The sequence below is a fragment of the Nelusetta ayraudi genome, unplaced genomic scaffold (assembly GCF_046127955.1).
Source record: "Nelusetta ayraudi isolate G7.1 ecotype Tasmania unplaced genomic scaffold, CSIRO-AGI_Nayr_v1 ptg000034l, whole genome shotgun sequence".
Lineage (NCBI taxonomy): Eukaryota > Metazoa > Chordata > Actinopteri > Tetraodontiformes > Monacanthidae > Nelusetta > Nelusetta ayraudi.
The window spans coordinates 1,895,089-1,911,080 of NW_027466084.1; the positions used below are offsets into that span (position 1 = coordinate 1,895,089).

The following is a 15,992-nucleotide window of genomic DNA, read 5'->3' on the forward strand; positions in this document are numbered from 1 at the left end:
CATGAATACACTTGCCTTGAAAATGAGTACCTTTTTCGGCATTGATATACTTTGGTAGTCTTATAAGGGAAAATATCTCTCATATTGAAGCCATTTTGGCCAGAGAACAGGAGTTTGACATAAATTTTAGCTATGTATGTTATAAAATTGTTTAATTTGAGCCTAAAAAAGTCCAAATGAACGTAATGTCTACATCTTGCAGACTGGTATTTCTCCACAATACAAAGATTTTTTATTTTTATTTTTTTTTACTCCGAAGTGGACATACAGTAGTTTCAGATTAATGCTAAAATGGGGAGTCAGGAGACAATCATACTTTGGTTTAAAGGCGAAAGACAATATGTACCACATTCCAAGAAAAGACACACGACTCAGCAAAAGTTGTCTAAAAATCCTCTACTTTATTCAATAAGATAAATGTTTTTTTTTTTGTAAAACATTCAATAAAAAATGATCTTTAATTTATTGCTCATTGTCATCTTTACACTAGGACTGGATTTGATGCATAATTCCTCCAAAGCACTCTTACAGGGAATATGTTGCTAGATATTTGGACAAAGTTTTGAAGCCGTCATTAATAGTAATAACATACATACGAACACACGTTCCGTATTTTATAAAAACAAACAAACAAAAAACAAAAGAAGTTAAGTTGCAGTCACCAAACAGGAGAGACACAAGGGACAGACAGACTCAGAATATAATCTCATGTACGTACTGAGTTCAGGCTGGGATTCCAAAACCAATCGGGTGTCGTTTTACAATTTAAACAAGGGCGTCAATATGTTGCACACATTTTTTGTCTCTAAATCCGCTTAAGTTTAGCATTTTCTTAAATATTTGTTCCCTCATAGCTTTAACTTTAAACACTTGAGTAAGATAAAGGAAAGCACATTAGCACGCTATCAGTGACTCGAACATTACCAAGGTTTGGTTTAGAAAAGAGGAAAACAAAGTCGTTGCAGTCACGCGCCAGAGATTCAGCGATGGGTATCGTTTAGGGAAGTGGGCCATCCTGAAGGAAATGTATATAATGAGACTCATTACAGTACTGAGATGATGATGTGAGGCTCCCCTGTCCCAAGTCGTTTGCAGAATCCTACACCCTTGCCACCCCTCCCTCCCACACACATTCCGGCTAAACAGTGCGTGTGTGTGTGTTTGTGTGTGAGTGCGTTTTATTGATCTGCCGCTCGGCTTCTGGCCTGCCTGTATGTAACGTAACAGACTGTATATTATGTTTCCGTGTGTGTGTGTGTGTGTGTGTGTGTTTGTGTCAACCATACACTCAGGGAGGGAGCCCGTCACGTGAGTTTATGCACTTAGAGAAAGGAAGAGAGAGAGAAAAAAAAATTGGTTACGAAAACTGTTACAGTCACATGCACGCACACGCAGGCCAGCACTGAGGTCAGCTGTGATCATGCCACGTTATTTACATTCTTGATTTAAGGAAACTGTGTACAAGGCAGTAGTCAATGGTGGTCTGGCAAGGTGTAGTCGATTTCCTCGATGCTTGTTTTGATGTGTTTTTTTTTCTGAATCCAACGGGAAGCAATGAGAAGAGTGCAGACGCAGGGGCACACAAACTAGCGTGGGAGGAAGGTCTCGTCAATAAATAAATAAATAAATAACCAAACAAACCAAGTAGACATCGATAAATAGCTTAATAAGTTAAAGGGCCCTGTCTGTACATGTGTGCGAGACGCCGCTTGTTGTCGACGACGCGAGAGTCTGTTTGTGTACATGTGCGTTTGTCCACAGGGGTCCCGGTATCTAGGCAGGAGAAAGGAGCGTTTAAACTCATAGTTTCCCCAGAGACCCGCAGCATCAGCACCAAACAGAGAGCGCTCAGGTCCCATAAAGGCGCCTATGATTAAAAATGTGATGAGCATGCACTTGAAATTCTGCGACGGTGGATTTATTGTTGCGGTAAACTCTTTTTTTTTTTTTTTTTTGAATCGTTCTATGCTTGGGTGTTTTCTCATTGTCGAGGCAAAAAACATCTGCAAAATCTTCAGGCTATACAACATTTTGCATCTACTTTATGTTCCGGAAAAGGTTTGTTGGCCTTCATTGAAAAAAAAAAATGTTGAGTAAACCCTTCATCGTGTATATTCTTAGTAAGGGGGCGGGCCATTGGAAAATTTATAGCCGTATAAACTCAATGTTAATGTAAAGGAATAGCTAAAATATAACGATTCGCAGCCGGCAGTCTGTCCGTATAAAGGAATTACTGCATCTGTGTTGCATGGAAACGCCTCACTAACGTTGGCACAAAGACACCCAGTCAGCCCATGCATCAGGGAGCTAATGGGAGGCTTTAAAACACGCAGTAGGTATTGGGATGTGGATCCGAATCCAGTCGCTGAAGCACTTACAATGATTCACGGTGGGGCAGTAACTTAATTCGCCTTACGGAGTGCCAAAGTGAACAACATTTCTCCTGCCTGCTGTAGCTCCAGCTTCAGGTGCGACGCCTCCAATGCCTTTCAGTGCGGAGCTGACCCTGATTTATTATCGTTTGGAGTCTTACCAAAAAAAAAGAAGAAAAAAAGAACGTGGACGCATTTCATGCTGATTTGGGATGCAAGCCAATCGAGATGCCTTAATGTTACTAAGAAGCCCATCCAATCCCACCTGGAGCATGTGGTGAAGAAAGATGTGTGATTTATAAACCTGCGAACTTATACACAATAAATGATTTATTTCCATTCAAATTATGGGGCAAATCTCTATCTTCTAATCTCTATCTTAAAACTCGCCGAAGGGTGTTGAGGATGGCTCGTAGAGTTTAAATAACCATATAGACTGGGACAAACCTCGAGAGAAGAATTTGTTTTGGCCTAATAATAAAATTACCGCATCAATAAAAAAACAAAACAAAACAGAAAAACAAGCGGATCTACAGTCAGTCTGGCAGTAGGACTGCGACTCAACAGTTCACTACAACCCATTAGAAAGTAAAGGGAAGGAAAAACACCATGTTCACAACAATGGGAGTGAATAGGAATTGAAAGCTCGTGACTAGCAGCTGCATAAATAAGTCGTCTTACATCCATATAGTAACAGGTCATAGAAGTATTGGACATCATCAGCGTATACAGTAGGGGGAACGATGCTGTGCCGTGGCAGGAATAAACTTGCAGTGAATGTGTGGCAGTCGAAGGGAACCCCCACCCCCATCTCCCATCACACCCACCCCACTTCTTCCCCTCACCCCAAGTGTTAATATGCGAGTGTGTGCATCTGTTGGAGTGTGTGTCGTGAGGGTGTGTTTCGTACTAGTTTGTGGGTATCAACTTGCTGTTTGGGTGAGGTTGGTGACTTCTGGGCCCTAGAGGATCTGGGTTGATTCTAGATGGTATGTATATGTATATGTATATGTGTGTGTGTGTTAGTGTGTAGGTGTGTGTCTGTGTGTGTGTGTGTGTGTGTGCGCGCGTGTTTGCGTGTCGGTCGAGCAAAGTCGTGGCAGGTTGTTGGTTGGTTCTCTTCTAGAGGAGGATGCACTTCCCTTTCTCCACCCACGGGTTGTTCTTCATCAGCTCCGGGTTCAGAAAGGGGTCCTCTGGGACGCCGTCCTCTATCCACTTCACCAGGCTTTTTTTTGGGGGGGGGGATGGGAGGGGGGGGGGTGGAGACACAGATGAGATACATTTTTCAAATTCCAGTGGCAGATTTACAACCACAGGCCATCGCTTGTCTTCCCATACAAGGCAAGAAAGAGACGGAATGACCACAGGCCGGAGGTTACCAATTATGTGTACATCAGAATCTTCAGAGTAATGAAAAAAAAAAAGACAAACACTCATCATTACCATCTAAAAATAGTATAAACGTTGTTTTGTTGTTTTGTTGTTTTTTTTTAAATGAATTTGCGATTTGATCTTCTAAAGGTTACACTTTCAGCTACTCAAAGAGAAGCAAAAAAAAAACAAAAAACCCACAACGTCGACTTTCAGTGACTGCTCCCTTTCTGTCCAATTACGCACACCAGTCTCATGTAGCGCTTCAAAAACACGGGCCCCGGATGTTTTTTTTCGCTCTGCGTTAGTCAAAAAGGAGCGCTGATGAAGTGTTTCTCCTCGGTGTCTGTGACGGGCCCTTCATCTGCTGCCACCGCGGCGAGGGCGCGAGCGCCGCAACAGAAGTGTGTTGCTCTGATGCGAGCTGTGACTGCGACTTCCCAAACGCGCCAGATAATGAAGTCATATCGCTGTTTTCTCGAAAAGGAACACCGTTACGCCCAGGAGGAAGGAGATTGTTTCTGTTTTACTTGGTCTCTGAGGCAATTTTTCTTCTTCACAGCGGCGTTGACCGTCGCTGACGACTAACTCGCCGATTCAACTCTCCCTGGCATTTTGAAACTGTGTCCCGCTAATAGCGCCCTGCTCGTGTGACTGGGTTGGACTGAGACACAATCCTGAACGCTCACTTTACGCAGATAAACTTGCGCAGAAGGTGGAATGCTCAAATTTCAACTCTGAACTCATCGGTCTTGAAAAAGTAACATAGCCTAGCTTTGTCTATAATAAACACAATGTGTCCAAAATGTGTGTTTGTGTGTGTGCATTAGCATTAGATTTTGAAGAAAAAATGGTACAGGAGTTTGAAAACATGTTACTTCTTTACTCCAACTTTGCTTTAGCGTGAGTTTAGTTGCATCAGAGCTAGATGAGAGCAACTAGCCATTGGGTACGCATGTATTGCCAGCTAATGCTGCTATCGTAGCAATTGAGCTATTCTGACAGGACCCAATCAGACTGTTCTGGCTGAATGTGAAAGAAGATTCATAGATTCACAGGATCGTGGAAGATTCGCAGATAGATAGATAGACAGATAGATAGATAGATAGATAGATAGATAGATAGATAGATAGATAGATAGATAGATGGTTCATCCAATAAATTCGTAGGGCTAATTAGCAAATTTCTGATCTGATGTGGATGGACTACTCACTCGGTCACTGTTTTGGAGGATTTCTCCCGTTTAAAGGCCAGCTGGTACTTGAGGCTCTCCACCTCCTTCTTCATCTGGGGCACGTCCCACTCGTCCATGGTTGCAGCTTGATGTGGGGCTCTTCTACCTGTGCACGGAGAAGACGCCAGGGTTACAGCGCGTCCATGTGCCGCAAAGCTCTTTCAAGGGAGCAGACGCGACCCCCGCAACCGCAGCCCGAAGCATGGAACGCCGCAGAGCACGCCTGATTTGTAAGCGCTCCTCAGTGATTCCACCTACGGAAAGGTCCGTTCAATCCAGAGTACAAACGAGTGTGGCCAAAACTGCCAGATTCACTCTCACACCACCGGATGCGTCTGCCTGGCTACGACTGAGTCACTGGAGCAGCACGTTTCCTCATTACGAGGAGGTCTTTGATGAATAGCCCAGATTTGATTTGGCTACATCTTTGTCGGCAATACAACAATTGACAAACTGTGATGTACTACTTATGTGCTTGTTTTTTGTTTTTTCTTTAAAGGAAACTTTGTTGATTTCAAATAAAGTCACTGCTATAGAAATCACCTTGTTAAGGCCTGCCATTATTGCCAGGCTTGCAGACACTTCCCATCAAAACAAATTGCTTATAGCTCACTTGCTCAAAGCATTCTGATGGGTCTGGTCATATCTGACACTACAATGACCCAGGTGGCAGTTTCGCAAAATGAATCAGGGCTGAGCTGTCTGCAACCGTGTGATGATTACCTGACACAATCAGCTTTTACGATTGCCGGCAAGATCGGATTTAAGACAATGTGGTGCCTCTATAGTCCAGGAAATGAGAAAAGGACACTGTGCTGTTAGTGAGCTACGACACTCCCCATCCTGCATGATTGTTTAAACAATTTTTCCCTCTAAATTATTGGTGTCATAACCCAAGACTCCACTTGGTGAGATGAGTGTTCTGTCCTCCGCACCTACGCAACGTACCATACAAGGTGTGAAGTGGAAGGTGGAAAATGTGGGAAATGTGGTAATTTTTAAAATGCACACTTCAAAACTAGATGTTTTAAATGGAGATTGTCTGGTTTGAGGACCCACCCGAAACACATTTATCCAACTCATTTTGTAAACTGGTGACAATTCCCAATAACCACTTCAATTTATTTCATATATTAGGCCATTTAATACCACTAATCAACTTGTCTTAGTTGAAAAGTAAAAGATTATTCTATCCCCTGTCATTTATTTTTTATATCTTCCTCTCGCATCTTTTAAATGCAAAGTGAACTCAAAAGGGAACGGTCGGTTTAGGCTTTTCATTGGGACATTTTCCACCCAGTTCGTTAGCTACCTGTCGGCGCATTCGGAGCGCGATTGTTTGAAAGAGTGCCGTCGTAGTAAAAAGACATCTCCGATACGTGCAAAATCCAGATACTGAAGACAAAACCCGGGTCGGTCACTTTGCAGCAACACAGTCTTCACTCTCTTCTGCTGTGTCTTTGGCCTTTGTCTATTCTTCCCTCACTACCTCTCACACTCACTCTCCCTCCCCGCCCACGCTCTGTGTCCACTACACCCTCTCAGCACTACTCTTCCCCTCTTGTGTGTGTGCCCTTCAGTTTGCGCTTAGACTCTGGTGTGTACGTGCGCGCTCGCGTGGTTGTGTGAGTCATCTGAGGATCGGGGTGAGCCGAGAGCTTGTCTAGTCGGCACTCATGATCGATCTCACCGAGGTGCTCCAGCGCAGAAACAACAACGGTGGGGTTTTTGTGATACTTGATATTATGCAATTGTCCTTTATGACAGTTTAGTGAGTGGGGGGTGTGGAGTGGTGGGGGCCCAGGGGGGCATTTCAGAGGCAGAAAATAGAAGCCTTGAACTCAACACCTACTTCACACGTGGTTAGGATGGCCATTTTTGCGTGCGCACTGTGACAACACGACAAAGGCAACTGCCACTTTTACGTCTGCATGATAAACACGAAACTTTAATTGGTCGGCTTGTGTCGCGGGGAAAACATAAAATAACACAACAACGCCGGCAACCCGTGGCTGACAAAGCCCCTCCCAACTCCTCCATCTGATTGCTGTATCAAAACAGCCATCCTTTTTTTTTTTTTTCATCAGCATTAGAGCAGCCGTCGATGCTAACGCCATAATGATTTTACCTTCATCCAAATCGACGTTTTGGGACGTGGAGCGTAAAGCAATCAATCCTCTGTCTGCGCATCTGAAAGCCAACATGGGGCCGACGTGCGGACGGCCCATTGGATGGATATCAGCTTCATAACGCTTTGCTTGCTTGCATGTGAACTGTACAGTCTTTTTTTTTTTTTTTAAAGTGTTAACTGTGTCTTTTTTTGCACTTGCTTTTTCATTTTTTTGTCTTCCTGTTTTGTCTGTTGTCTGCACTGCTCATGAATGGGAGGTGCCATTCTAAATTTCACTGTGCTTTGTTTTTGAACAATGACAATAAAAGGATTCTGGTTCTGAGTCAGTGTCGCCGCCCCGTGTGACATTTTTCAACATGGAGAGACAGAGGAAGCTTGTTGCCACAGGAGCTATTAGATACAGGAACGTGTTTAATGAGTAAGTTATGCCTGTGTGTGTGTGTGTGTGTGTGTGTGTGTGTGTGTGTGTGTGTGTGTGTGTGTGTGTGTGTGTGTGTGTGTTTCCTTTGTGAGTTTTGGGGAAAAAAACACCAGGTGCACCATTACAAGGCGACATATGTGTGTGTGTGTGTGTGTGTGTGTGTGTGTGTGTGTGTGTGTGTGTGTGTGCCGCCAATATTAGACCGAGAGGCAGAGCGATGGCCGGCTCCTGGATGGAGGAGATCAGGTTTCGGCAACATCCTCCAGAGATGTCGAGCGGATTGAGTGTTTTCCTCTTCCTAACACTATCTGCCTCACCATCTCCTCCATCCCTCTCACCCCCCCTTCTCACTTTTTCTGCTCTTCGTCTGCCATGTAGATGCGTTTTCCCTTTGCTCCCGCTGTTGCCGTCTCCCTCCCCTTTCCTTCTCTCCGCTAGCGTCTCTGTATGTTTGCTTGCTTTTTTTTTTCACACCATCCTGCCCCTGCCTCCATCCCCCCTGTCTCTGTGTCGGCCTTGCGTCTGAGGACGTAAAGGTCACAGGGTGGCAGAATATTCACAGATTTACAGTGACAGAAACTGCTTTCAAGAAAAACACAAAAAAGACACTGTTTTAAGTGTAGCATTTTTTTTGTACCTGTCTGCAACGTCAGGTCTGACCATGTTTTGGATCCTCAAAGCAGAGCACTGTACAACTTAGATTTTATGACTTGCCCAAGCTATTTATAATTCCAATATTTCCTTGATGTTCTAGCTGGCAAAGTAGGCCAAGCAGCTTCTTTTTTTACATTTTTTTTGTTTTAATATTCTGTTGTTGTTTTTTCTTGTTCGGCCTCCACTGAGAATTCAAGTTTGAATTCTTGCAGATCCATCTGGAAATCTGTTTCGTTTTAAATTTCCATTTGATAAGGTTGTGAGACTATGACCAGACCAAGCAACACTACAAAGGGGAAAGAGACAGGATCTACGTGCAGGATTATAATTGGAAAGAAGAAAAGCTGCTTCTGGGTTAAAGGTCATGGTGCACTGTGACTTGCTATTAGGGTGGCAATTCTGTGTGTCACACACGAAAAGTTTGCCAAAACGTGTTTTTCTGAGAAGCATTTTGCGACGATGCATCGAGAGTTTACTCTTAAATGCAATGTGAAAGTAGTTGCCGGAAAGCACCGTGTTCGTCTCTGCCAGCTCAGCTGATTTTATTTGGAAGCTGGCAGAATGCCATTTGCTATTCGTGCGCCTCCATCTTCCAGAACGATGTGAGTTTGTGTCAAAAACAGACCAGAACCACCCACTTGCACACAAGGTGCAAGTTTGCTAGAAATAGTTATTTTCTGCACAAATCCAGGAAGGCTTCAATTTTCAGTTTTCCTCCTAACTGTTAAGCTCCAGCCGACAAACCAGACAGGTGGTGTTTAAGTTGTTATTTCACAGTTTCGTCAAACCACATTTAAAGAACATCCGTATAATTTTGATGATGTTTTAAAAATCTGGTGAATGTGTTTTGTACATGTGCAACAAGAGGGGTTTTCCTCAGGCTTATTAGGTTGGTGTATATGACACATGACAAAAATGTCAAAGTCCAAGACTTGACATATAAATTTTCACGCTCACAAGGAAAGGAATATTATGCTTGAATGCATTTCACTCAAAAAGACCCATCAAAAAATGTGAATTTGACTGGTGTGAGTACAAGGTACTGTCCTCCACTTCCTGGACAGAGGCGTGACTGATTACTCCTTAAAGAGTAATCTAATTACTTCTTCAACTACTTTGTTTCATCGGTCATCAATTACTAATTACTAATTGCTTTAGTTAAAAAAAAAAACAAAAAAAAGATACAGTAACAGCTGAGAACATTTCCTGCACATAACGTACAACGAACCACGATATTCTTTGATTTCGACGAGATGGACTGAAAATAATGTTTGCATTTCCAGCTATGAAAGGCAATTGCTGTTTTTTTCTTTTTGTTTTGGCGCGTCGTCGCACATCAACGGCGTTGCCTGCACGGCTGCATCATCAATCTGCAACATCATTGTTTTCGGTCGTTTATCTAAATTTCAGACATTTTGTGGATGATAAGACATTTTTAGCTTGCAAAATATTTCGGAAAAGTAATGTAATTGTTTTGCCACAGTAATCACGTTACAATACTCTGTTACTAAAAAAAGTAGTTTGATTACAGTAGTGGATTAATTAGTAATAGATTTCACGCCAACACTGATTATTCATTCATTCATCTTCTATACCCGCTTAGTCCCGAGCTCAGGGTCACGGGGGTCTGCTGGAGCCTATCCCAGCTGTCTTAGGGCGAAGGCAGGGTGATACCCTGGACAAGTCGCCAGTTCATCACAGGGCCACATAGAAACAGACAACCATTCACACTCACATGCACACCTATGGACAATTTAGAGTCTTCAATTGTTTTTGGAGAGTGGGAGGAAGCCGGAGAACCCGGAGAGAACCCACGCAGACACAGGGAGAACATGCAAACTCCGCACAGAAAGGTCCCAGAATCGAACCCACAACCTTCTTGCTGTGAGGCGGCAGCGCTACCCACTGCGCCACCGTGTCGCCCCCAACACTGATTATATGACAATAATAAAAAACACCCTCACTGTCATTTTAAAGCAAACAAAGTGACCCTGCAGCAGCCGCAATGTTGGTAAATCATCAGTCCCAGCAAACACTCAGACCTAGACCACGCGGTGAGAACATTTTACTCGTGACAGACGCTGCATTGCACTTTCACTCGCAAAGGTCTGCTTCCCGTCTTCCTCCCGCTGCTGTCCGCAGACGTGAAGTGGCTGAGTGCTCCGGGCTCATTCTCACAGTCGGCTAATAAGCTAAACACTCACTTCACTCATCTGGCAATTTATCTTTCATTGTTGCCCGGCCAGGAGTTAGTCAAATACACTTATGGATATATGGCCCCTTTCAAAGCAACCATCTTGAGCAGCAGTCAAGGTGGTCCCGCAGTTGACAAATTAAGTGCGCATTTTTGTTGCTGCTCAACTGCTGAACTAAATTCAACATTTGTGTACACGCAGAGACGTTGAAGGAGAAGCATGTCGGCTTTTTTTTGGGGCTCTTTGGTTTCAAGGCCCATACAAACAGTCTTAAGTATGCGAAGCATCCACTGCAGGGAACAGACAACTGATACTGCCATGAATGGAAACCTATAGATTTTATGCCGAGGCAGCGAATGACATGAATGTTCATCGCGTGATCCGAGAGGAAAGTAGACTGTAGGTCTGAGGTGGGTTTCATTTGTCATCAAAATATAGATGAATGACCTCCTCACATTTTGCAACAATGATAAAAAAAAAAATTAAAAAAAAGTGATGATGATGATGGTGAACTATTCCAATCTTGACGTTTCACTCTACTTTGCCACACCAAATTACAAAACAGAACCAAAAATCAAGTGGTTTTCACTGCAGGCGCCAATAGGGACCCAAGAACATCTCCAGAATGCCTTAAAAGCTTCATCCTCACATTACAACGTATCAGGAATACTGCTTTGATTATACACAATGCCAAAAAACAACAACAAAAATAACATTTGGACAACCTGAACCCTCGTTAAAAACACTTGGAGCTGCTGCTTACGAGAGACAACCAAAGCATCCACTATTTCTGTATCGCTTATGCCTTTCTCCAGGTATCCTGACCCTTTTTTAGTGAACGGACAATCGTCCGGCGGTTGTTCAAAATCCGGCCTTTGGGAGCTGCGGCGACGGAGCAGTCGAACAGATAAAATATGATTTTCAAAGGTCAATCTCGGAGACGCTTCGTCCTTCAACGTTGTAAACGTTTACTTGAGAGCCGCAGCGGTGTTTGGCTGAAGTTTTGGCTGTTTATGCAGCCGCCCCAGCGATGGAACTCGGGGGGCCTGAGTCCAAAGTGGGACACCGTCGAGTCGGGTCAGGCTCGCCGCCTCAAGGTTCTGCTGCCGCAATATGGACGCTGAAGAATGGGTCATGACATTGGCTTATTAATGGAAAAAAAAAAAAAAGCAATCTATATATACATTTGTATATGTATAAATGTATTTATATGTACTGTTCATATATATATGTATATGTGTATACTTGCACTTTTCCTTTTTTTCATTTCCTCACATTGAGTGGTTCAGGGTCCATTAGGCTGTTGTGTATTTGTGCACATGTTTAATTTTCATGTGTGTGTGTTTGTGTATGTGTGTGTGTGTGTGTGTGTGTGTGTGTGTGCGTGTATAGACACTTTCAGTGTTTTTTGGTGGATGTTTTAGGGTAGGGTATGTAGGCCGCATGGTGATTTAGGTCAAAAACATCCAGAGATTAAACCCCCTCCCTCCCCCAATGCCCCCCCCCCCCACCCCCCTTCAAATCGCCCTATCTCCGCCCCTGTCTTCTAAAACTCCATGTCGGCTTCACACGGCACGCGTGCCGCCATGCTAGCCGAAGCAGGTGGCGGTGCAAAGTGAGTCTGTGATTAATGCGCTGGATCTGAATCTTTCCGACCAACTTGGTGACACATGAAGATGATGATGATGATGATGAAGAGGTGGACGCAGGTAAAAAAAAAACGGAATGAGGAGGCCAACAGTCGGAGGCTGAGACTGCGATGAAGGCAGAGGGGGAAATAAAAAGCAGAGCGAGAGGCTCGTCTCGCCTCTATAGCTGCTGCATTGTAAATAGAGACTAAAAATAGAAAGGAGCAGGCACGGCTCCGAGGACCAGCTGAGAGCCCGGGCTAAGACAGAGAGACAAGCTGGAGGAGGAGACGTTGGGACTGGGACCGGCCGGCCCCACTCACATCGCAGCAGCACTGCACTGGCCCAGCCTGGCTTGGCCCGGCCCGGCCTGACCCGGCCCGGCCCAGCTGGGGTTTGGGAAGCATCCACCAGTCAATCAGATGGGATCGATGCAGGATTGAACTGTGCTGTGCGAGAGGGACGGGGTGGGGGGGAATATCTTTCATGTGCATCGGGACACAGTGAGGTCATCGCTGCATGTCGGGGACCATCAGCGATGACCCCCGTCAGAGTTTGTCTGTATGGGTGTGGCCTGAGCGGGGTGAGAAGGGCACTCGAAGCCCAGGGGTGGCTCCCTCAGCTGTGTATGATCATGAAAAAAAAGTTCATCGAGATACCGCGCTGGAAAACACATTGAGTTGAGCTGATTTTCACAATTTTCCGCAAAGGAAAGACACGCCACTGGCGAGTGAGCCTAAAGTATTAAAAAGGTTGATTCTTGGTTCCAATGTGTGGAGCAAAAAAAACACACACAGCTGCAAAAAATGAAAGGAAAACATCCTCAAAAGGCAGACGAAATCGGGTCAGGCGGGGGGCGCAAAACGGGTACGAAAAGACGCAACGTCGCGACGCAGGTACGGGATGACAAGAGTGACACAAACAGCGGCCCGGGAGTTGCGATAACGCAACGTCTGGGGTGAGGATAACATCACATGCGGGCACGGCGACCACACACCAGCTTCAAAGACCACACCGAGGCTGCCACACCTTATAGAGAGACAAAATAACCAGAGGCTATGCAGCCATTTTGTGTCTCTTTCCCCATCCAGGGGGCGGCCTGACTGACTTTGGGAGTTTTATGGAGTTGCACTGCAGCAGCAGCAGCAGCAGCTTTGGATGTACTTGCTTTATTTATTTTTTTATGGGGTTCAGTGAAGTTTTGTGTCACACAACAAAAAAAAACCTTTAAAGACCAGACACAGGGTATTACTGCACTGTTCACTAGCTTATATTGTGTATATATATATTAACATTCCCTTCATGTTGTAAAGTTCCTATAAAGGTGAGGCCTCAGCAAGAGATGGAGAGGGAGCGACAGCTGCTGCTGCTGCTGCTGCTGCTGCTGCTGCTGCTGCTGCTGCCGGACCAGGCTCGAGCGCGGAGGAGAAAAGTAAGTTTTATGTAATGCATTCGTGGGTTCCATACGGGGCCGGTGCGCGCGCGTGCACAGACGCACGCGCCACGCCGCGCAGGCTCGAGAGAGACAGACTCGTATACGGAGGTTGTGGCACTTTTTTGGGCGCAGAATCAATTCCGAAGAGCGTTTGTTTTTTCAACAGGCGATAAAGCACGATGCATATCATGCACTTAATTAAAAAAAAAAAAAAAAAAAGGAAGAAAAAAAAAAAGAATAATAAATAAAGGAGCATTCTGTGTGGAATTTCACGCCAAATGACTGAATGTGTTGGATCCATCCAGGGCGGGAAATATAACGGGCATCTCACTCAGCAGCTCGGCGGTGCAGGTGTTGAATCTTGTGGGTCTTCTTACCTCAGTTGATGCGCCGGGGAGGCTGTTGCTCCTTCCGAGTACCGGGCGGTGCGGCTTAAAGAGAGAGAGAGAGAGAGAGAGAGAGAGAGAGAGAGAGAGAACCGGGGAGGGCAGGAGCGGCACACGGATGCGGGATCTTGTATTTTCCCCCCTCGCCGATGACTGCACACTCGCAGGGAAGAAAGACAAGAAGCAAAGAGGGGGAAAAGAGACTTTGTGTGAGAGGCGCCGCTTCTCTCCCGGTATCCGCAGGAAAACGATCAAGGATAAAAATCCGCAGTCTCCGGAGTAAATACGGACGATGACGACCAGTCTAGGGCTGTCTGGAGTGCGGGCACCAGTCTTCTTCTTGCCCCGTGCTTATGATGGGATGTTTTTTTTTTTTGTAATTTCTTTTTTTTTCTTTCTTTCTTTCTCGGACTGGTAACTGCAGCAGCTAACGGCAAAGACTCAGAGAGGAGAAATCCGGGCGAATCGGACAAGTTGACGAGCCGGGTCCCGTTGCGCGTGCAGCCGGTCACTGTCCGCTTCCTCCGAAGGGATCCTCCTCTATTATGCGCGTCCGTGCGTGTGCGCAGGCGCGACTCCCCGAGCAGGCGAGAGAGCGAGCGAGCGAGAGAGAGAGAGAGAGAGAGACGTCCAGGACGGTGTGCGTGCGTGTGTGCGTGTGTGTGTGTGTGTGTGTGTGTGTGTGTGTGTGTGTGTGTGTGTGTGGAGGGGGTGCTGCTGCAGGTAGCCCCAAGAGGGGAAAGAGCTACCGACCGTCGTCATACTCTCTCTCTCTCTCTCTCTCTCTCTCTCTCTCTCTCTCTCTCTCTCTCTGTGTGTCTAAAGACTCTTTCCTTCTCAGGTAAATAATGTTCTTTAAAAAAAGGAAGAACATAGCATTAGCATAATAGCATAGCACATTACAGCCTCTTTACAAAACCTAAGATTCATGTTGCTGTGGACAAGTGAGGCTGATTTTCTTCTGTTGGTTAATGTTATTGGATATGGACTGGTGAATGCAGAAGAACAAGAAGAATCTGCACTACTTGTGTGCGGGACAGAGGGAGAAGGAGAGGGAGGGAGAAGGAGAGAGAGGGAGAAGGAGAGAGAGAGAGAGGGAGAGAGCGATTCATTTTGCCCCCACTGCAAGCCTCTGGACTTGTGCCCTAATATGGCCACTTAGTATGGCTCCATCTGCAAAAGGCCTATCCAGGCGGGCTCTCAGCATGGAGCAAAGCACAGTTGGGCTTGTTGTATTTCACATGGGGCCAAGGAATAACAGACAGCATTTAGTTCTGAGTATTTTCTCAGAGCTTTATACTGGACAAAATGTCACGTCGTTTGCCTTATGAGTCCAAATAACTCCTGAACAGACAGTTTTTCGATGTTTTATGGAAAGTTTCGCTGGAGATTATACACCGTGTGCATCAAAGAAGAGACAATAACAACAAATCTTTAAACTCCAATTGCAATTTGAGCGTTAGGACATTCGGACACGAGGGCTTTGTTTTATTTTTCACAATCAGAAATATGCGCGGTTGTCAGGATTTGTTGCGATGCTATAAATAAGCGAAGGGAAAAGTCTTCCCTAGCAGCAGCCCTTCCTACATGGTCAGTGCTGATTCCTCCCGCCTGCTATCAGCGCTGCGCTCTTCAGATAGCAGTCCGCTCCCGGCAGCGGCAGCGCTCCTTAGCGATGCTTAATGCCTGCCCCAATAACATCACTCCCGATGACTCGTAGTCAGGTGTTGCAGCGCGACCTGTCTGTCGGTGGTCAGTGCTGAAGCAGCGGATTTGAACGCGCTGGCACCGTCTGTCAGATCTGCGGTGCCTTTCTTTCCGAGGCTCATTCCAAAGATGATGACTTCGACATTTAATGGAGAAGTTTGCAGATGACACAAAGTGATAAATCAGGTTTCTTTGGCAAACTATTCAGACTGTAGGCCTTTTTATTCCCCACAGTGTCCTGAGTATTACATGCAAAAAAAAACATGGGTTGTATTTCAGGTTGTACTCAAGGATTCAACGATGACATCGTCACGTTGCACGTTGGCGCAAAACAAAAAATTAAAAAGCTTCACTGGCTGTTTTACTGTGGACTGTCTGGTGCAACTGAAAAAAAAAAAAAGCAGCGAATGCATCACCGACATCACCCCGTTACGTTGTTAGCATACAGTTGCCTA

At 45.2% G+C, this 15,992-nt stretch overlaps 1 protein-coding gene across 1 annotated transcript; it reads right to left on the reverse strand.

The window, feature by feature from the left end:
• Nucleotides 1-381: 381 nt before the first annotated feature.
• gng13b (guanine nucleotide binding protein (G protein), gamma 13b) lies at nucleotides 382-14,402 on the reverse strand. The gene is made up of 3 exons (XM_076032362.1): nucleotides 13,822-14,402; nucleotides 4,960-5,086; nucleotides 382-3,600 (listed from the first exon to the last, which is right to left on the reverse strand). The coding sequence occupies exons 2-3, from the start codon at nucleotides 5,055-5,057 to the stop codon at nucleotides 3,495-3,497; spliced, it is 204 nt and encodes a 67-aa protein (XP_075888477.1). The 5' UTR covers nucleotides 5,058-5,086; nucleotides 13,822-14,402; the 3' UTR covers nucleotides 382-3,494.
• Nucleotides 14,403-15,992: the final 1,590 nt, after the last annotated feature.

Bases quoted from the DNA above. Each gene is read 5' to 3' on its own strand.
- gng13b (XM_076032362.1), bottom strand. From the start codon at position 5,057: ATGGACGAGTGGGACGTGCCCCAGATGAAGAAGGAGGTGGAGAGCCTC. The intron at 3,601-4,959 runs GTGAGTAGTCCA...CCCAAAAAAAAG, and splicing joins TCCTCCAAAACAGTGACCGA to CCTGGTGAAGTGGATAGAGG.